This window comes from Orussus abietinus, unplaced genomic scaffold (genome assembly GCF_000612105.2).
Source record: "Orussus abietinus isolate OABI.00-Male unplaced genomic scaffold, Oabi_2.0 scaffold22, whole genome shotgun sequence".
Lineage (NCBI taxonomy): Eukaryota > Metazoa > Arthropoda > Insecta > Hymenoptera > Orussidae > Orussus > Orussus abietinus.
Window position 1 is genome coordinate 1,018,786 of NW_019394596.1, and position 21,143 is coordinate 1,039,928.

General features: G+C 55.5%; 2 protein-coding genes and 1 long non-coding RNA gene across 5 annotated transcripts; 1 reads left to right on the plus strand and 2 right to left on the minus strand.

The window, feature by feature from the left end:
• Window positions 1-1,288: 1,288 nt before the first annotated feature.
• Window positions 1,289-5,095, minus strand: LOC105701989. Its single transcript, XR_001104261.2, has 5 exons — window positions 4,965-5,095; window positions 4,809-4,885; window positions 4,309-4,475; window positions 2,796-2,945; window positions 1,289-2,072 (listed from the first exon to the last, which is right to left on the minus strand). It is a non-coding gene; the product is annotated as an uncharacterized LOC105701989 (long non-coding RNA).
• A 358-nt stretch (window positions 5,096-5,453) lies between these two features.
• LOC105702174 (glutaredoxin-related protein 5, mitochondrial) lies at window positions 5,454-9,100 on the plus strand. 2 transcript variants are annotated; one of them, XM_012429543.2, is made up of 4 exons: window positions 5,454-5,983; window positions 6,090-6,231; window positions 6,388-6,600; window positions 9,015-9,100. In XM_012429543.2, the coding sequence occupies exons 1-3, from the start codon at window positions 5,900-5,902 to the stop codon at window positions 6,585-6,587; spliced, it is 426 nt and encodes a 141-aa protein (XP_012284966.1). In that variant the 5' UTR covers window positions 5,454-5,899; the 3' UTR covers window positions 6,588-6,600; window positions 9,015-9,100. The 2 variants fall into 2 exon arrangements, with proteins under 2 accessions (XP_012284966.1, XP_012284965.1); XM_012429542.2 differs by lacking the exon at window positions 9,015-9,100 and having other exon boundaries at window positions 5,466-5,983; window positions 6,388-6,713.
• LOC105702173 (4-coumarate--CoA ligase 1) lies at window positions 6,410-10,545 on the minus strand. Of its 2 annotated transcripts, none has more exons than XM_012429540.2 (8): window positions 9,093-10,545; window positions 8,541-8,717; window positions 8,108-8,439; window positions 7,875-8,021; window positions 7,539-7,787; window positions 7,205-7,476; window positions 6,688-7,028; window positions 6,410-6,530 (listed from the first exon to the last, which is right to left on the minus strand). In XM_012429540.2, exons 1-7 carry the CDS (start codon window positions 9,369-9,371, stop codon window positions 6,703-6,705), a joined length of 1,782 nt encoding a protein of 593 aa, XP_012284963.1. In that variant the 5' UTR covers window positions 9,372-10,545; the 3' UTR covers window positions 6,410-6,530; window positions 6,688-6,702. The 2 variants fall into 2 exon arrangements, with proteins under 2 accessions (XP_012284963.1, XP_012284962.1); XM_012429539.2 differs by having other exon boundaries at window positions 6,425-6,561; window positions 9,093-10,543.
• Window positions 10,546-21,143: the final 10,598 nt, after the last annotated feature.

The following is a 21,143-nucleotide window of genomic DNA, read 5'->3' on the forward strand; positions in this document are numbered from 1 at the left end:
TCGCTCGTCGGTCGTCCGTCCCCCTTGCTCGCCCGGTGCCCGCATAGGAGCGTCTCTCTCTAGCGCCCCTTCCCGCCGCTTCGCTCTCGCGCGCGACCCGTGCGCTCCTCCCCCCACGGCTCACCCCCCCTCGGCTGTCCGCGCTCGCTCGCGCCGCCTGCCCAGATGTTCGCTCTCCCTCGTTCTCTCCTTCGCCTCGTCCTGGTCTTCTCGCTCTCCCTCTCTCTCTCTCTTGCCGACGAGAAGACTCGACGCTGCGAAGGCACGGACCGCTCTCCGCGCAATCGCTGCCCAAATTATTTCACTATCGCCGCTCGGCGGAGCCGACGCTCTCGGCGGTTCGAACAAATAAATTACCGGCTCGCGTTCACTCTTTCGAGGAACATCGACTGTGGCACTGCTCGAAAATGTATTACTATCGACCCACGTGAGCCCACTCTATCACCCACCGGCTGTACCGCGCGAAAACGTATCGGAGCCCTCGCGCGCGCACACGAGCCACGGCGCCGCGTTGGATCGAATTTCCTTGAAGCGGGATAAGCGACGCTTTTCGACGCGCAAACTCGGCCTTTGCGTTTCGAGCGGCGACTTATTCGTCGAGCACCGAGCCGCGTGACGTCACGGCATCGGTATAAAGGCGCATTCCAAGCCGGCACGCGTAACGACGTTAAGTCCGCCTGTGCTAACCGCGCGGACGCTCCGCTCCGGGCCCGAGAGAGTCCGGAGAGCCGACGTCGTCCGCGAAGGTTAGGTCGCATTTTCTCCCAGGGGGAGGAATCGCGCGTAAAATCCGCATCGTCGACGACGGTCAGACAAGATCCGCCGCTCGACCGCGACGCTGATAACGCTCCGGAGAGGGAACCGGGAACGCACGCGTGCCGCTACGTCGGCGAGCGATGATTCGGCGTTTCCGGCAGAAAGCGGCGCGTCATTGGCCGGCCCCGGCAGAAGCGGCCGGGATTATCCGCGCGTACTCGGCCGCGCCGATAAGGCCCGCGGACGATAATTCGACACGGCGATCGCCGCCATTAAGGTGGCGACCGCCATGTCGGCGTTAATGCGGTCTCCGCGATATTTACACAGCCGATTCTCCGCCACGTCGGGCTGTCGGGGGGAACCGTCAAGTGCGCAACACCTTGCGGTTACCGTTACGTTCCGCGATCCGCCACCGCGACCACCTCGACGTACGCTCCGACGGCCGTGCGAAACGCACCGCCCCGTTACTCGTCCGCCGACCGGCCAACCAGGCTAGCCCATCGGCTCGCCTTCCAAAATGTCACCGGGAATTATCATCGCGGATAACCGCGATAAGGCCGCTCTAACTGCGACCGTTTCAACGACCGACGCTACGCCTGGCGGACATGTTTATATCGGCGATACTCTCGCACTTTGCCACATTTCTCGGGAGATTACGGGCGTCGATTGCGCAAGTCGCGCGACCTTTCCGCACGGTGTAAGGGTAGTCCCTCTCCTTTCCGCAGGCGAAGAGGGTCGCTCTCTTTGCGTCCTTCCCTCGACGTCGAGGCTCAAAAATGGCACTTTCTCGCTCCCAACAAAGTGGCTTTCTCTCTCTCTCTATCTTCCTTATCACTGCAACTCCTTACGTATACATCCGCTGTTGTTGGAAAGACGTTTGATGGTTTGATTAAGAGATGTCCTTTCGGAGAATGAGAGATATCCGATGGCCCTTGAGGTCCGGAGCCAAGCATTCGAGGGTGGATTAGTTGGCGTGACGGGGTCTCCGAGGGCCAGCGTTTATCAGAATTATATACAGAAGGGGTTGGGCCGTCTCCCTCTTTGTCGTCGAGATGGATTCACCGGGATGCCGATCGATCGTCTCTAAACCGATTAAACCTACTAACCGAGACCCGGTCTGGAGTTCGGCGAGCCGTTGCGACGTTGATACGCCATATCAATGTCGCTGGTCGTTCCGATCCCTCGGTGCGATTTCGCGTCCAGCTGCCGAAGTGTGGGCGATTTTGCATTTATTCCCCTCCAGGGAGATCGAAGCTGCCGACGGTGGTAAGAAGTCGGTTATTAACCACCCCGAAGACCGTTCTCTCCTCCGACTCCTGGAAACAAAGGGAAACCTGGATGTTGGTAAACTCACGGTATAAAAAGCCACCTTCGAGACCTCTTAAAACCGCTCGCAGTAGTCTGGCGAAGGTAATGAAATATAATAACTGCTATATACCGGCATTCTATGATTAATGTCAATCGTCCGGTTTTTTACCTCCGCCTCCCAGCGTGCAGTCTCATTACACGCCTGGAATCGACGCCAATGTAACGAGACTCTCTACCGGTCGGGACAGCAATTGTTATCTAGCTAACGAACTTTCATGGCATGGGTAACGATCCTTTCTCCTCGAATCAGCGGCCGGAAGGATCGCGGCCGTGCCCCGCGGTTTCTTTTCGGAGGACTCCTTTCTTTTTCTTCTTTCCTCCATTTATTTTTCCTTTTTTTCGTTTCTCTTTCCCGCTCCAAGGGCCCAACAGGGACACGCTCGGTCTCGCCGTTAGGCGTCGACCACTGGAGTGTTTCGGCCGCGTTAAAACGGTGCTCGGAGTGGCGTTCCTTGGAGCCAATGGCCGGACGATCGGCGGGATGAAACGTCGAAAGTGGACCCAGGGCTGGATGGGATCGATCGAAGGTATCCCCGAGATAATCTCGGCCGGGAGGTGGCGATCTCTCCGGTTCGCACTCGCCGGCGATAACGCTCCCGCGAACAGGTTTTCGCTACCCGCTCGCGGGTTTTTTCTTTTCGTCCAGTGACGAGGTACACCTATCGGCTTACCTTCCCCTTTCTCTTTCTCCCGTGGACTGTCCGCGACCTACGACAAATCTCGCCCGAGCAGGAGAAGAGCCGCGACTTCCAGCACGGTGCAGGGGTGCCCTCCACCTGCGGTAGCCCTGGGCTTCTCGGATTTTCCTTGCACCCTGCCGCCTGGTAACAGGAAAAGCACGAGTGTTAAGGGGTATATTTACCAGGGATGGATTAATACCGAGAGAATAAATAAAGATGACGTATAAACGTCCCGCAAGCCTCACCCCATTTCCCGGCGCCTGTGCTCCTCGGCATGGGGAAATATCGGGGAAAGTGGTGCCTCTAACATTCACGGTCGTTGTTTATTATTCCTCGGTAATTAATCCCGTGCCGAAGCGCGCCTATCGGCTCGCTCCCCTCTTTACCATTCCCTCGTTAACCGGCCGCGACCTACGACAAGTCTCTCGCCCCCGGTCGACGCGCGCAACGGCGGGCAACTGCGGAGCAACCGCGGGGCAACGCGCGGTAACGGCGAGCAACGGCGAGCAACGCGCTCGATACGCCATAACAGGGTGCCTTGCGGAATTTTAAATCGCGTGGGCGGCGCCACGCAGTGGGTGCGGTTGCCATGGCGACCGTTTCCCGCGTGACGTCACAGTCGTACCCGACCCACGTGGTGACGCCATGACATTTCGCCCCCGTCATCGATTCCCCAAAGGCGGAGGGTCGATATTACCGACTGCCGATTGACCGTGCCCCACCACCTCTCCGCAACGCCGTGCTACGTCAAAACTATGCCGTTAATTGCATCTAACCGCCGATAAAAAAAATCGACACTTCACCGTCGTTGTACATAACAGATAATCGCGCAACGCTTGGCAGTGTACGTTGTTCGATATCGCGCGATATCGATTTATCGTGGAGTTCGAAATGGCTTTGCCGATTTTTCGACCTCGTCATCTCTAGATCGAGTAGGCGATCGAGGTTGGTTTACGGAGGTTACGAGTCGTTCTTGGGGTAATGGCTTGACCAGTGGCTCGGTTTAAGCAGGGTGAGTCCATCCAGCTCATTCCGCTTCTCTCGTTAATCTAGCCCGACCTAGAACAAGCCTCGCGCCGGCCCCGATCGACGCGGAGCCTCGCGCTCGATATGCCAGCCGCGCCACGGAATTTTAAATCACGTAGGCGTCGCTACGCCGTGGATGCGGTTGCCATGGCGACCGTTTCCCGCGTGACGTCACGGCCGGTGACGACCACGTGGTGACGCCATCGCGGCGCTCCGCGCGCCCCTCTGGGGATCGATATTCCGATTTCCGATCGGCCTCGCTTACCTTTCCGCGGAAATAATCTTGCGACATTGTTTCCCGCTATAACGCCCCCTAGCTCAGCGTCCTCGAGCGCGCCCGATCTTCCGATTAATCAGGAAATTACACGTTTTTACTGCTCTGCGCTTTTCAGGTTAGAGAAGCTACGCACGCCGAACGGGGCTTCTGGGATGAGGCTCGTACTTCGTCGAGGTTGCCGTTAAACGCCCTCTCACTTACCGCGCAGCAGTCTTTTCTAAGGATATTTAAAGATTGCGCTTCGAGCGAATTCCACGTCCAAAGTTAGCCGTTACTTCATCCGCCTGGAGTCGGTATCTTTATCCGATCCCCTGCTCCCTAGTTGACACGCCTAAAGTCGATGCAGGCTCCAGGGTTTATTTTGGAATCTGTGGAATGGTAAGGGGCTCGTATTAAAAATGATAGTTCAACTGGAATATCGGTAGCCAAGATTCCCAAATATCTTTCCGCGGCAGTCTTCGACGGGTCTGATTTTCCGACTCGACGCCGGGCAACGAAAGTTCCTCCGGCGTGCTCCTAAAGCGGCCCATTTTTTTTTTTATCGCGCCGTCTACGTGTATCACTGGTCGCTTTATGAAAGTTGCAGCCGTGAGAGTGACTGCTCGGCGCAAGGTGATCCGTAGGAAACGCGACTTTCGAAACGCTCCCGTTCCTAAAGTTACGTTTCTCGGGAAGAATGGGCCGAGTATTATCTTAATTACCTGCGGGAAAAAGGGAATCAGGAAGGCCCCTTTTCCTTCCTCGGCCAGGGTTTCTGGTTCCGGCGGATTCCCTCGACCTTTAACAAAATGCCGCGACGTATGGCCGCTCTTAGCACTCCAGTAAACAACTTAACAAAGCGACGATAATCGGTTTACCTTTCAGGCGCATTTTAATGCGAGACCCGTCCGAATGGTCCTCTCGACCCGGACAACTGCGTACAGCGATTCTCCGTCGACTTTGGCGTTTCTGTTTAACGCCGCGGCCAGAGGTCGAGCGTGGACACGGATCTGCTCGTCTAGATACTCTACAATCACGTGGGAGTGTTTCTTCATTTCCAGGGACTTAACTGAGCCCCGCGCGTCCCTGCTTACCTCGGCCAGGAGCGCGCACGAGCTCGTTCAGTGAGATCGACATCAATCGCTTTGTATACTTTCAGGCATCGGCCGAGTGTCGTCTCATCTGGAGTCTCCTCACGCCTCTACGAGCCGCGTCATGGCGCAGCCTCGGAAGGTTATCGTTTCGAATGTTCCTACGACCGAAAAGTCGAGTGATTTCGTCGACTCGTTGTTTTTGTTGTTCCTACTTCCACCTTGCTCTCTCGAGGTTACGCGTTGCGACGATGTTTTTCTTTGTATCGGAGCTGCGCGATCGCGCGAGCTTCGCTAAACACTCGCCGGGCGGCGCTACGTGCCGCGGAGGAATCGCAATGGCGCAGCGCCGTCAGCTGATGGAGCAGCCTTCCCGTGGTCAGTTATAGCTCTGGTTATAGTCATTTACTCGTGACGTTGCATCTTTCGCCCCACTCCGACTGCCGAGCTTTTTTTCCATCTCTCTCGTGCCCATGGATATAGCATGCACGAGGACGTTCTTATGAGTGAAATATTCGTGAGTCTCTCCTTGGTTCCCTCACCTCCCACCTCAACGGGGCTTCAAGAAAGAAGTTCACCTAACCTCAACTAGAGCGCGCGCCACACCGTTGCTCGCGCCGGTCGCCTCGTAACGTAAATAGTTGTATAACCTCTCGCGTTCCTTTCCGAGAGAGAAAGTGTGGAGTTTCGGTGGCCCAAGATTTTCGAAATTCGAGGTTAATATGCTCGCCCTAAAGATCGCGCGGCGCGTGCTCAGCGTCAGGAATTTTGCCACGTCACCGGAGGAAATTGGAAAACTTGTGAAGGTGAGTTGAACGCGTGCCGGTAAGGCCTGTTTTTGGGATAGCTAGTTTTTCTTGAGTGAGGTTTATGTACTGTGTACGGTGATGTGAGGAATTGATTGTTTTGTAGAAAAGCAAGGTTGTCGTCTTTATGAAGGGAGTTCCGGAACAACCCAAGTGCGGCTTCAGCAATGCAGTAGTGCAGATCTTGCGAATGCACGGTGTCACTTATGAAGCGCATGATGTTCTTCAGGACGAGGAGCTTAGACAAGGTGAGTTTAGATGTTTCGTATGAATTATATTATGTTATACAAGTTTATATAAAAATTGACATTAGAATCTTTCTGTAATACAGTCTTTTTTATCCATATACCGTTATTTGTAATGTATGTTTGGATGGTCCAGTGAAGGCGTGTTCTCCTTTTTAGGAATCAAGGAGTTTTCCAATTGGCCAACGATACCACAGGTGTTCATCGATGGAGACTTTGTTGGCGGTTGCGATATACTTCTTCAAATGCATCAAAATGGTGATTTAGTGAACGAGCTGAAGAAAGCTGGCATCAGCAGTGCCCTGCTGGAAAAAACGGAGGCATCTTCGGAGGCTGCTACCAAAAAGTCGACAAAGTGATTTAAGAGCGCATGTAAATATTTGATATATATGTTAATTTGTTCCTAGTCAAATTCTTTAAAGATAATGCCGTTAACTACGTATGTACAAATTTACATACCGTCAGCCACTGGTGTTACAACTTAACAAGCTCTTTTCTTAATATCTTCCCTGCGGCCGACTTTGGGATTTTGTTTGTAAATTGCACATCTCCTAACTGTTTGTATTTTCCTACGCGCTGAGCCACGTAATCTTTTATCTCGTCTTCCGTAACCTTGGCTCCTGCTTTGAGAACAACAAATGCTTTCGGAATCTCGCCATAGTTCTTATGCTCCACACCGATTACAGCAACGTCTTCTATTTTGTCATGGCCTCGCATAAGTTCCTCCAATTCAGCTGGAGCCACTTGTAAACCTTTTACCTTGATAAGTTCTTTGAGACGACCTTTAATGTACACCGAACCTACAGAAATTGTTGTATCAATACATTGAATCATATGTTCATCGTTAAGGAGACGAAAATTGACACTTTTAAAGGTGATCATCGTATTCATGAAAATCCAGAGTTACGTAGTTCCAATTATTAATTGACTGATCTTTGTACATAGCGTTAATCGATCTTTTAACTGAGATTCTCACCTTGACTATCATAGTATCCCAGGTCTCCTGTTTTAAACCAGTCCCCATCCATAATGTTTGCCGTTGCCTCGGGATTTTGAAAGTAACCTTTCATAATTTGGGGACCTCGCACCCATACTTCTCCAATCTCTTCAATTCCAAGATTGCGATTAAGATTGTCTTCCTCGACACCGACGACGCGTAACTGTGTATTAGATACAACAAATCCCACGGATTCGAAATTCCCCTTATTACTTAAAGTAATACAGGGCGAGGTTTCGGTCATGCCGTACCTGCAAAACTACTGCTGAAGATACTTTCTTTTAACTAATTGCCCGTTACTTATCAATCTTACCCTTGGCTAATCAGCATAGACTTATTTGCTCGGCTGCGAAATTTTTCGATGCATTCCCTCCCAATTGGAGCAGCTCCAGAGATAGTGTGTCTAACGGTCTCTAGGTGATTACTCTTTACCAAGTCGGTGTTCGCCAAAAATTGAATCAATGGCGGCGCTAAGTACAGCAAAGTAGCATGATGCTTGTCTAGAATGTCTATGAAACCGCTCGGCGAGAATTGCGGCAAGAGGATTAATTTCGCGCCAAGTCTAGATTGCAGGAAACGATATGTCAGGGGAATAATAATTTCTAATCTTTGGACAGGTCGTTACATAATTGCATACATTACCGCGTACCTGAGATGTTTAATCAAGCATTCCACTAGTCCGTAGATATGAAAAATGGGTAAAATCAGGGGAATAACGTCCTGAAACATCCCCGTGGCTTCTATTCCTACCTCCACGCCCTCGTGAGAGGTTTGGTAAACGTTTGCGGCGATATTCCTGGAAGGAAGACGACTCGTAAAATCAATTTTACCGGAATTCTCATTGCTGTAATGTGGTTTAAAATTACACATACTCCCTAGTACCTGTGTGAAAGTTCGACGCCTTTCGGCAACCCAGTAGTTCCACTGGAAAAGGGTAATATTGCGGTATCTTCGTAATTAGCCGGGGTGTTATCAACTTTCATGTACTCCTCGATGTCACCGTGAATCAGCTCCTTGAAGTATATGCAGTCGGACGACAGCGGGGTACTTCCATCGTCGACTACGATCGGTCGTAGTTTCATACTCGCCATATTGTCAATGGACGTCGCAACTGTAGGAAATTTAGTGGAACTCGTGACGACTGCCGATGCGTTAGATTTTTCCAAAACTGATCTCAGTTCTAGGGCAGTGAACGCCGGGTTTAGTGGAGTTATCTAAAGGAATGTATTAAACGATTAATTTGAAATGCAATTTTTATTCCCGTCCCGGGGAACTTTGGCCACCGTTTGGTCAATGGGAGGGGACGGATACTCACGCAAAGGCCGGCTTTGCTCGCCGCGAAAATGGCGATGACCATTTCCGGGATGTTGGGCATCACGAGGGCGATAGTCGAGCCCGGGTGAAGCTCGAGTTTGCGAAAAGATGAGGCCAATCTACTGCTGTATTTGCGCAATTGGCTGTACGTGTAAGACCTCCCCGTGGCGGCGCACACCTGCGAACAGGGGACGGTCCGAGTTTAACCCTTTCATTACCCGTCGGCGTCTATAGGCGCTTTGGAAATTAGCTTGTAATAATACACTCCCGGCGCTTATAGGCGCTCGGTAATTGTTATCAACGACCTAGCAACTGGATGATAACGAACAAAAAAGAGTACGTCCCGAGGACAAGTTTGACCGTTCAGGGCGTTGATCGTGGGTCAAGGTCTACCGTCTGTCAGGCGGGCTATGTGTCTAAATCTACCGGGGCTAAAGTATCCTTCTCTACAACGCTCATTTTTCTCTACCAACAGGGAGGCTAAAGGGAGGAGGAAAAGTAACGAGATAAGTCATATAGAAGAAACCCGAAGTTTGACGGCAAATTGGCGTACCATCGCAACTTTCTCCGGCCATTTGTCGAGGTTCTCCCAGACGAGCTCATGGATCAGCCTCTCTTCGAAACCTTCTACGTCGGAGAAGCCGCTGCTGACGACGTTGTCCTCGCTGAGCCTCAGCAGGCTGGAGGCGAATCTGCGGAACTCCCGGGTGACGTCGCATCTGGCGTTTCTCAGCGAATACGGCGGAGTGATTACGGAGCAGAAGCGCCGAATCGGAGGAACTTGGACGGCCCTGTAGCGAGAAGAAATCCGGCCGAAGCAGACGCGCGACATGTCGTTGGTAGTGTTTACTTCCTATCACTCGGAACCTCGAAAACCGGTGGGGCGTCACGTCAGATGATAACCGCGGATATGGGAACTCGTCGGACAACGAGCCGCGAAACTGCGAGCTGCGTAGCCGGGCCGACTCTGTATGTACGTACCGCCACTCGGTGACGGATCTGTCGGATCTGTTGCTATCGAAATCCACTACCGGCGGGTCGGTAAAAGTAGGGATCGCCCGCAACGCTCAGACACCGCCGGGATTCGAGCCGGAGGTGCGACCTTCACGGCCGCACAGCTGACGGTACTGAGCGCGTCTACCTTCGAAATTCGCGAGGTCGATTAATCGGCCTTATTATGATCTAACGATAGCAGATATCGCTCATACTCTGTTAAGTCACGAGCCCTTGGAATGTATGCTGAATTGTACTCTGGCTTATGCGTGCACGCCCCACCGTACGCGTTCTCTGGCGGGGAACAAAAGAGGCACCTCCACCCGGGGGAGTTGCCTAACTTTCCGACACGGGTAACTGCTTTACCGGTGACGGACGCCGCCCTGAATGCGCTTTATGATAGCTTATCGACTACGTTAACGGCCAAGTTCAATGCGTTTTAAATTAGGCAATCGGCCTCCGACGACCTACATGACTTCCGGATCGATCGTCGATGCCGCTCCTGCGACGCCGTACCGCGGTTATTTATATTTCCTTCTTCTTTTGTCCCTGGAGAGATGAGATATCGGACGCCGTGATTATCACGAATTCGGGGCGATATTGCCCGGAAATGCTGCGCTTTATTGGACGTGTTATCCGCGAGGATTGCGCGGACGTGACGATCGCGGGCACTGCATTCGGGCTTATCGCGAGATCGAGTTATCTCATCGCGGCGTTATCGAGAGGGATCGGAGTACCCTGGAGATGAATTTTAAACTTCTGGTCGCGACGCAGGGACGGATTTTTGCCGCGAATTGCGGACTGGGGAAATATAAATAATCGATCTGAATAATCGGAACATTTTTTACCGAGGTCTCACTGAATGGTTATGGTGGAGTTGCAGCAGTGCGTGCGCTATTCTGGACCCAGGAATACCTAGGTGGGAATTGTAATGAAAAAAAAGCGGGGGAGGAGAGGAAAAAAGAATAAACGAAACGGACGAAGGTCGAGTGGCATATTAGTGCAACACGGTGGCACGCGATTTCGCGATTTTTACCCGCGTATGGACGTGGCACGACTCGACGACGCCTTTTCCACCTGCACGGCATTTCGCGTTTTTTTTTTCCTCTCCCCCCCCTCTTCATGCTAGGTACCCGCGCTGGTACCTTGGAAGAACGTTGCGCCACGTTGCTTGGAATCTCGTGCACTGGGATTATTTTTAACGCATTGCGGATAGGGAAACTCGACTCGCGCCTTCACTCTCGCCAGGGGGGAAAATGTCATTACCGCAGTCGAGGATTTACTGCCCGATACAACCGGGACCGAAACGTAACGGGGGTAATTATGAAATACGCCACCCTCCGATTCTTCGCCGAGATCGGGCCTCGCACTTGGCAATCACTTCCGCGACCTCGTTAGCACCCTTAAGGGGGTAGGTTTAACGTAAGGACCTGAGCCCTTGACGGGGTAAATTACACGGTTACCACCAGGGTGGTCATCGACGGGCGCGGTTTTCCTTTAACGGGCGATGGAGGACCTTGAGGCTCGTTTTTACGGTTTTTCCTCAGGGCAGACTCTTTAAGTTTTCCGTATTATCCGGGAGAATCTCAATGGGCTCGCCGAGGTCCTCGACGTCCTCGGGAGAGGGAGCTTACTTTCTCAAAAGCCGAATTTCGAGCCCATTCGCAGAGGGCTCGACGTCGCGAATTTCCTCAAAAGCTTCTCTCGACGGGAGGCTCTGAATTTTCCTAAAGTCATAGAACCCATTAGAGTAAAAAATCAAAATTTCCACGATTTCGGAATTTGTTTATCTTTTTTAACAGCTATGGCTATTGCGAAAGAAATGCGAGAAAGAAAACTGAACATGACACAAACGTCTACATCACGGAAACGTTCCAATAAGCCCGTTAATGTTGTTTGTGCCTCAAACTGGATTCCAGGTTTACACAGCCGGGCTGTGTGGTTTGGTATTTACTTTGGAGCAGGACGCGGGCCAGGAATCAATCGAAGGGCATTGATCTGTCGGCTTATTTTAAAATCATTTTCTGGCACCCTTCCCGACACTCGGCGAAGACGCGTCCTCCACTCTAGACGAGGACACGAGCTATCGCTCGCTAGTTTACCTCCTTTCCTCGAGGACGATGCTTCTTATCCCGTTTTCAATTATATCTTCGTCGTTCACGCACGAAGGGGTATATCGCTCCATCCTAGGGTTTTCGAATTGCCTTCCGTTCTCAATTATTTACCCGGTTTCAGCGATCAAACGAAGCCATTTGGGTGGCTCTGAAAGGGTTAAACGCCGTCGAGATGGCGGCTGAAAAAAGCGGCTCGGTCGCCCCTCTACGCGCTATTCCCGATGCGTGGCTCGTAAATTCATTGGGAAATTCATCGGAAAATTCATCGAAAATCGGGAATAACGCCGCGCGGTAGTTACGCAACCGCGACCGACGGCTCCCCTAGGAAATCTCGAGAACCCGCTACACGTCGCGTCTCATGTGAATCCTCGCGACGTAGCGGAACTCCGTCCTAAGCGGCTGCAAGTTGTCCAGGAAAAAGGGGATGCGCACCCCTTCGAGGGGCTGCATGCGCCCGGCTCGGTGACAATGGCTCGCGATGGTCTCCGCGAAAGTGGCCATGTCGCCGACAATGGCGGCCCCGCAAATGCGGCCCGCAAAAACCCAGGAAGGGAGACAAAGTATTCCACCCCCGGCCCGTCCCGGCACTCCAAAAGCCTCCCTCGTTTGTCGGGAACGACCGACCTAACCTCTTTCCGGCGCCTCCTGGATCGTCGCGGGGCCGGGTACGTCCGGATTTCGAATCGACGGAAAACCTCGACGACCTACCCCAACGTTCGCGGGAACCATCGGGCGGCGGAGCCGCTAACCCGGGAGGAGACTTATCTCTCTCGACAGGACTCCGGGACCCACTAGGACCTCGTCTTTCCTCCTCTTCGGGCGACACTTTCGATTACCGACGTCCGATTCCGATACCCCTCTCACCCCGGATCGATAGACGCGCAACTAGACCAGCGGGTACATCTCTCGTCGTTCGGAGGCTGCATGCAATCGCATGCATTATGCACCCAAATCGCACTGGAATTCGACGACGCCGCCGATGATCAATTCCCCTCTCATATTAAATTAAAGCCCCGCATTTGCGGGGGATCGATCGGCCCGAGCAAAAAGTCGTCGCGGGATGTGTCCGGTTTGGGCGTCTCTTTTTCCACCCCCCGACCGTCCCTTAGTCGTTTTTAAACTCGGCCCTCGATTCCGGCTTGGACGTGGTAAACCTCGATACTCGAATCTATACGAAGTGGATCAGGACATGGGTCTATCGCGCGAGCGGATGAGCTACGTGGCATTATTGACACCGCCCTTGGTACGCTGGTGCACTCGTTTCCAGGTGTGTGGGGGAGACTCCACGCGTAAGTAGACGGATATCGCCGTCTTAGAACCGAGGCAGGTATCACCCCCTCGGGGAGGTACGAGGGGACAACTGGAGATGACGTGATAGCTGTCCGACCGGGGGAGCGAGCGATCCGTGACGCTTTTAACGCGCGTCAGGGCGGATGCAACGAAGTGCACTCAAAAGCCGAGACCCACCGAGAGAGGCGTGCACCCTCCGCGAGGAGGGCGACCCAAAGGGGACGCGCGTCCGGACAATTGCTCCGCGAGGATCGGTAGCGCAAAACGGAAACGCCCGATAACCGAGTTACGGGAAGTCCGCGGCGGGTAAAACCCGCGCACCCGTTAACGGACGTAATTTCCTGGATATTACACGTGCCGCGGCCCATTGGCGGATCGTACGGCGGGGTTTAACGCGGCCGTTTGGCCGTAGCGCTTTCCCACCGGAGTTCCTTACGCTTTATTTCACTCCCCTTCCGGTTTAACGGCGCGCGGTCCTCACCACGCGGCGCAATTCGCATCTTCCCGTGCTACTTAGTCACGGGAGAGGTCCCTATATCGGAGCCGGGGAGCGAGGACCAGATCCGGGTGTCCGGAGGGGGAGGGAAAGGACGCGCCGGAAGGTCCTCCGGAAGGAAGAGGGTCTCGCGGGTCTCGGTGACCCAGTGGGCCCGATTCTCGGGGAGAGACCGCGAGACTCGCGGAACCGGCATCGCCGCGGGGGTGGAAACGGGGTTGCCGGCGAGGTGGCGCCCTCCCGCGCGGGACGGCGCGTTCGATCGACCCTGGTTCCGTTCCGCGGGTCCTCCGTACGCAGGCCTAGGGGTCGGTCGGTCGGTCGGTCGGGGTGGTCGGCGCCGCGGGAGGCGGATTCGGCCCCGGTCGGCCCGGTCGGCCACAGTCGGCCACAGTCGCCCTCGGCCGCCGCGCGAGGAGCCACCAGGCGCGCCACCCCACGCGAAGCCAGTCGCGAGTCGGAACCGCCGCGCCCGATTGGTCCACCCGAGGCGCGATCCCGACCGGTCGGGACGGCCCAACGGAAAGGGACACCGGCCACCCCCCGCGCGCGAGTCGGGCGACCTAGTCGCGCGCCGCCCCGCGACGAGGCAGGAGCGCCGGCCGAGAGGACGGGACCACCTCGGCGACGCGCCCCGATCGAACCCTCCGGCCCGGGCCGCCCGAGGAACCGGCACCCGGAGGCTGGCGTCGGCCGAGCCGCCCCAGGAGGCCGCCACGGGGGAACTCTCTCGACCCTCGAAGGTAGACAGCGGGGGGGTGGGTGGGGGCCGGGGTCGACGCGGACCGTAAGTCGCTTGATCGCCGGGAGGGGGCGTAGCCGTGCCACCACGGCTTCCCCCGAGAGCACGTGACCGGAGATCGCTACCCCCTCCCTCCGTCGCTCTGGATCGCCAGCGGGACGCGATCTAACCTCCGAACGCCCCCCGCCTTCCCCTCTTCTCTCCGCGCCTCTTCCGCGAGCGAGCGAGCTCCGGCGGAATTCGGACGCGGAGTCGACCGCGTGTCCGATCCGCGCGGGGCTGGAATTCCGCCGACGGGCCCTCGCGACCTGGACGATTTTTATTTACCACGCGGATCTACTTGGGTTTCTCAGTGATGCCGCGCCGGAGTGCGGTGTACCTTCCCCGGAGTGCCGGGTAGCGCGGCTCTCCTTTAGGCTGCCCGGAATCCCGTTTGCGAGCCGCCGTCAAAGAGGTATGCCAATCCCTCGTTTGGAGCGAATACCCGCGGATGGAATTAGCCCCGTTCTCAATGGCTGGGGGTAGGTCGGCTGCGCTAAGGGGGTTGAAAAATGTGGAGTGAACTCGAAAGTTTCACGTGGAAATTGCGACCCACCTCGCCGGTCCGGAATTCCGTGGGTCGCGGTCGCCGTACTAATGCGGATTGAAAGCTCCCCGTCGAGGGCGCGCTCCGTGAAATCTGGGAAAAGTGCACAATGTCCTGACAATTTTTCTTCTTCTGTTTTTTTTTTTTTTTTAACCGTACCGAGAGTTCGCGGTCGTACCTTACCACCTCTCGACGTGCCTGTGTCATCGTTCCTATAACCTGGTGATCGCGAATCGAATCGAGGGGCCGATAAAGGCCCTGGCCAAATTAATGGTGCGAGGCCCATGGGGGTAGACAATGGCTCCCGTGACCTTATCGCTATAGAATGATCGTGTACGAGGGCGATGATTCAAAATCGGCCCCTGATGGTTTCTCATCGGAATATCGAAGGCTAGCCGAGTAAGCGTCGCCTCGAGCGAGCGTTTCCACCACGTGGGTCGGCGGGACTTATACCGGGTTTTAGTAAATCGGATCGAATCGGGAATTTCGCCGGTGCATTGGGAATCTGCGGGAAGAGACGAGGAATCTCGCGTAACACTGTACATTATCAAGGGATTGATAAGAGTCGAGGAATCGGAGAAACGTATCTCGGACGTCGCTCGATGGGGCCCTCGGTGGGAACCTCGAGACCTACGTTTAATTATTCCCGAGCTCGACGTATTGACTCCGGCTAATGTCAATCGCGGGTAAATCATTCCCTGACGTCAACGGAGAGGTCCTAGAAGACGGCTCAGGTGAACGTCCCCCGCCATCGACCATGTACCCGTAATTGGCAGACCTAGTTATCGGGTGTTTCGAGCCGATTCCGGATTATCATTAAATTATATCCGGTACCTCCGATCCCTCGGCGACGGAGATCGAACTTGGCACCAGGCAAGGTTCCGGGGACTCGATGATTTGAGGATTTCCAGATTTTCGGGAGAAAGGGGCCGCCTAATGTCGCGCGATAAGTGCCTCGTGCTCCTCAAAGAAGTCGGAATTGTCCCCTTTGGGCAGCCGTTCCCTCTCTTTCGTCGTCTTCTCCCGGGGGAGCTCGCGAGTCCCTCCTCGGGACGTCCCTTCGACGTCTCGTCGACGTCTTCTCGACATCGATCGCTCGGAAGGGATGCTCCTCGGCGGAGAGGGCGAAAGGCTCTCGGAGCTCGCTCGATACCAGCTCGACGGGGCTGCTCCGAAGTGACGGACGAGCGGATTCCCTTTTTCCGCGGGCGAAACGCGTGGTGTCCCAGTGCGATACTTGGGGCACTGCCAGCCAGTTTCCGGTATACGGCTCCGTTAATTGCAGCCTCGATCGATCCGAGAACGTTCCACCGGAAGGCGGGCTCCGATCGGCCGGTCCTTTTGCTCCGGCGAGTCCTTCTCGCCGGAAACGCAGCCAGAAACCGGAAGGACGTAATTCCCGTCCCTGCCCCGGTGCAACGTTGTGCAAGACACGGGGTAACGTGGGGCAATACAGCGGAAAACCGACTTGCATCCCTCGACGCTCTTTTCCGAATCATATAAGGATCATCGGGGGGGAGGAAACTTTAATTCGGGATCCCTAGCTCGGGACGGTGTCTCGTTTTCAGAGGAGAAACGTGCGGGGGTAAATTCAACCCCCTTTTCCTCGGGCAAAAATCGGGCTTCACTTCGAAATAAATCGTTATAATTGGCCCAGCGGAAATTAGATTTCACCGGGCGAATGCGGAAATCGGAATCTCCCGGCGCCGCGGCTTCTGCGCGGGGTCGTTAATCGAGGGATTAAAAAATAAAGGAGGGCGAGAAAAATCGACGCTTCCACCCCCCCGGTTATCCGAGAGAGAGGAGCTCCACGTCGAGCTCGTTTAAAGAGCGGAGGGAATATTTCGTTATTGGGGTATCTCGATCGGGGAAGTCGCGCCCTTTGACCGGGCTTCTTTTCCGGCGGCGGCAACGAATTAATTAATCGGCGGAAGTGAACGTTCCTTTGGCGGGTCGTAAGTGGCGGACAAATCCGGGACGGCCCCCCTCGGCTAAGGGTGGCGCGGGATAATTTAATGATAATCGAGCGGTGCATCGATTGATGGCTTTTCACGTGTGCCGCGCCAAGTGGGCGAAATTAAACCGCCAGATGGGCGGGCCCGACAAGGCGAATTGTCAATTATTTATCGGCCCGCTCTCGCGCCGTGATAAGCGGATCGCCCCGAAATATCCGCGAGGCCCGGTCCAAGCAGGGGTGCGACCCTGAAATCATCTGCAATCGCCTGTAATTATCGATATTTAACGTTTATTAATATTTCCCAGGCCTCTAGTTTATATCGCGGGGGGTGCGTTATCAGTAAGGCGCGTATTTTTTTTTTTTCCTAGATTCGACTCGACATCTGAGCCGGATCGCGCCGAGATATCCGCGAAACCTGGTGAAGGCAGGGGCGGCCGAGTAGCGACCCTGGAATCACCTGCGATCGCCCGTAATTAACGATCTTTAGGGTTTATTAATATTTCCCAGGCTCCGAGTTTACGTGGCAGGGGACGTGGCATCGGCGAGGCGGCATTTTTCTTCGAGACTCGGCTCGACTTCGGGGTCGGAGGGCGCCTAAGGGGCCATGACGAGGCACGGCCGTCACTTCCTGGCCATTACATTAGGGGTGGCCCGTCCTGGCGTTAAGTTGGGCGAGTCGGTGCCGGGGGACCGTAGAGGGGGATCGCAAAAACAATGGGAAAAAGATGGAATAAAACGAAAGGGGCGCGAGTCGTTACGCCCGGACCGGGAGGGACCGTGCCAAAGAGGCCACCCCCCGCGAGGGGGTTGTGCGATCTCGAACCTCGTCAAGCTGGGCCGCGACACGTTACGAGGGAATCGGGGTAACCTCTTTCCTCGGTCTTTGCTTCCCGCGAGCCAAATCCATGCCGGGGTCTTATCAACCCCGCGTACCGGACGAATTCATTCCGGCTGCGAGGCGAAGTCTCAACGCCGGGTTCCTCGGATGTCTGCCGTCCTGGAGGGTCTCTCCTCGACGCAGGGCATTCATCGGGACCCTTTTTCATCCAGGAAGAGAGGCACTCCGATGGCTCTCGCGACACTGATCACGGTGAATCACCGCATTTGTTCCCTCCGACCGGGACGGGCGATGATAACGAGTACCCCCGTGCAAATTGGCCCGCTTTGATAAAAGGTCTCCCGGGTCTTTAATTTCTCCGTTGCGCCTATGGAGCGGCTCCTTTCCGTCGGGCTTTAAAGCTCGGCCGCTTTCCTTCTCCCTTTTTTCCCGACGACGAGGAGGCGGAATCCCCGGATAACTCCCTACCTCCCGGGGAGCGTCACGTTCCGTTGCCTTCCTCGTAGATTTCTTTCCTGGGGCTCCGAGGGGGAGAGAAAGAGAGAGAAACGAGGGCGTCGATCGCCTCGGACTTTCCTTCTCGTCTTCCTAGCGCAATTCGTCCTAGGTGTCGTTCCATCCGTCCACCCTCGTCTCCTCGCGTATCCATCTTTCCCCCGACCTCGGGAAAATTATTCCCACGATCGTACGTTGCAATTTCTACCTCCCTCCCTCTCGGTTTTTGCAATACGGACGCGTCGGGGCGTATCTTGGATTCGCTCACTCGACCCGGGGATAAAGGACGCGCCCGAGCGAGAATTGTTTTCGCGATTCGGCCATCTTTCTATTTCTTCTTTCCTTCCCCTTCCCCTGCCCCCCCCCCACTCTCCTTCTCTCCCTTACCCCTCGGGAATCGATACGTTCCGAGGCACTTTTTTTCCATGATCGTCGACCCATCGACTCGGATCCTTCTCGGTGGCTCGTTATCGACGGCGACACCTTCTACTTCCCTCCACCCGTTTTTAACGGGGGAGGCAATTAACGCCGGATCAGGATATGTCGCGGGGGAGGAGGGCCGATTGCCTACGCCTTGTCCAGGTCTCGGTATGGAGATTTGGGAGGGTCCAGGAACGTGAGAAATTTCCCCGGTCGCGAGAAGTGGCCGGTTCTCTCGGCCACTTCTCGATAAGGGTAGAAAGGGGAGGCGAAAAAAGGGGAAAAACGATCGAGACCCGTCGCCGAGGTCGGAGCCATCGGTTTTGCGGTCCCGACGTTTTAGGAGGTCGCGGTCGTCCCGGTCGTTTTCTTCCCTTGGCAGATATTTCAAATGGCAGTGCCGTAAAACCGAGAGACCGAGCCCACTTGGACGCCCCCGCAGGCCGGAATGGGGTTCTTCTTCTTTCACCTCGTTTCCTTATGGCGAACTCGCTAAGGCCACTTAACGAGGCGTGCCTCGAATTCCTGTGTCAAAATTACCTCGAACCTTAGACGATGGACTAGTTTTTTTGTTTTTTTTTTCTCTCTGCGGGGGGCACTTCATTTTTCGAGGGCGGGGTATGCCATCCCTGGACAAATTGTCACGGTTCTTCGGGGAGCGGTCTTTATTAGGTCTTAGACTTCTTCCCGTTCTCGTTTCCTCGCTACTCGTGAATTCATGCCGAGGCGAGATCGACCTGGAGGTGCTCCTCCGGACGCAGGCGTGCAATCGCGCGACTCCGTCCGCGGGACGTTAACTTCGATTACGCGGTCGGCCTTGTTTATAGGGCCACTTACGCGGCCCGGGATCGAAAACGTGGGAAAACTCCGGAACGGCATGGAACTCCCTCCGAAAGGCCGCCATTTGCGGTAACCTCGCGTAATTACCTTGCGGCACTTCTCGCGATTACCTGATTCCCTACGTTGGCCGGGCGGGTAGACGCGGAAAGCCGCTTCCGCGTCTTAGAGCCCGCGCGACGCCTCGCTCGAAATAATCGCTTTAATCGGAAGAGAGGGCCGGGGCCGAGCTCGCGGAAATCAATCGACCGTTTACGCGAGGAGCTGGGCCATTCGACGCTCGGTAATTTATCCGGACGGATCGACTCTTTCTTTATTTTTTATATTTTTTTTTCCCCGACTTTATCGCCTCCTCCTTCGCTTCCGATAACGCGCGACGACCCGATAACCGTATACCCCGACGGCGATACCGCGGCCGTGCCGGGTAACGGTCGAGAGGGCCCGTTTTCCCCGAGTTTTCCTCGGGTTTTCCCCGGTTTAAATGGCCGGCCACGGTCCCGAGAGTCGTCCTTATCGCGCTATCACCGCCGCTTTCGATCGGCGCATTAACGCTCGGGGATCAACCCGGTCGCGAGCTCTCCACGACCTTCGATTTCCACCGCGTGTCCCGATCCTCTTTCCAGGATGCGGATTATGGCTCGGGCCTCGGTTTATCGGGGAGATTTTTCCGGGAATGGAGGGAGGAAACGCGGATCGCCCCCGGCGGAGGTTTCGAGGCTTCTCCGTCCGCGGCGCGAAACGATCCACTGGTTTATCGGGTCGCTTGGAAATATTGTCGCAACGGGGTACCCGCGGCACACCGGAGATACGAGGGGTTATTAATTCGCCCCGCGGACTCTTTTATCGTCCCGTGAATAAGCGCGGCCGCGAATTCATTATCCTGTCTCCGCAACTCGCGGGAAGTCCCGAAGCGGCCCGGCTTCTGGGGGCGATTTAGGGGAGCTTTTTGGCAACCGGGAAACGCTTCGCAGGGGATCGATCTTTCCGACCCTGGGAACTCGTGCCGGTTCCTCCGGACTTCCCTTTTTCCCGCCTGGGAGATATACCGACGTATACGTTACACGTGCTCCGGTCTAAAGACTTTATCCTCGACGCCTTGACGATCTTCCAGGGGGTGACTGGATCGCTTTTCTATTTTCGGGGTCGACGGGTGGAAGGTTTAAAAATCGATACGATTTAGCTGCGAGACTTGATTCATTCGCGTTATCGTTAGTCGGGGTTTCGCAATTTAATGGAATCCCTTTGTAATGTGTTCCGTGGTTCTTGTAACTGACGACGGTCGATGGATTTTCCAGGGTGTCGGCGCGTCCCCGGGCCAGCCGGTGGGGCCGTGGGCGCGTGGGAAGATGTGACGCGATGTCCGGAGCCTGCGCCGTCGAGGACGAGGACGCCGAGGATGTGGAGAGCAACGCCGGGGCGAACTCATCAGCGGCTGGTCGCGAACTCCTGGAAGGACTGCGGTTAGGGCCCTTGCGGGACGCCCTGCGTCGCCGCGGGACCCCGGAGGCCACCTCGGGCCCCCTCGACGCCCCGGGAGGTACCCCGGAACTCGTGCCCTCCGACCGGTAGGCAGGTGCTCGCGCAGAAGGTGCCGGGGGGAATGCTCTCGGGGACCTCGGGCCTCGCGAGGTCGACCTCGAGGAGGTGACGACCGGTCCTCGGTCGGTGCGATCGCCGCTTACCCCGCGGCCCCAGGACTTGGGACGGTTTCTCGGGGGTCTCGGGGGCGCCGGGGCGATGCCGGGCTGCCAGGGGACGACCGACGTCGCGGCGCCCGGCTCGAGGAGGTCCTAAGGCCGCCCCGGGACAGCGACTCGCCGAGCCCAGGGAGAAAGG

What these genes read in the sequence shown, in the direction of transcription:
- LOC105702174 (XM_012429543.2), top strand. Translation starts at nt 5,900, where the DNA reads ATGCTCGCCCTAAAGATCGCGCGGCGCGTGCTCAGCGTCAGGAATTTT. An exon ending in AAATTGGAAAACTTGTGAAG is followed by an intron (nt 5,984 to 6,089) that starts GTGAGTTGAACG and finishes ATTGTTTTGTAG; the next exon opens with AAAAGCAAGGTTGTCGTCTT. An exon ending in GGACGAGGAGCTTAGACAAG is followed by an intron (nt 6,232 to 6,387) that starts GTGAGTTTAGAT and finishes TCTCCTTTTTAG; the next exon opens with GAATCAAGGAGTTTTCCAAT.
- LOC105702173 (XM_012429540.2), bottom strand. Translation starts at nt 9,371, where the DNA reads ATGTCGCGCGTCTGCTTCGGCCGGATTTCTTCTCGCTACAGGGCCGTC. An exon ending in CGAGCAAAGCCGGCCTTTGC is followed by an intron (nt 8,440 to 8,540) that starts GTGAGTATCCGT and finishes ACATTCCTTTAG; the next exon opens with ATAACTCCACTAAACCCGGC. An exon ending in GGGATACTATGATAGTCAAG is followed by an intron (nt 7,029 to 7,204) that starts GTGAGAATCTCA and finishes CAATTTCTGTAG; the next exon opens with GTTCGGTGTACATTAAAGGT.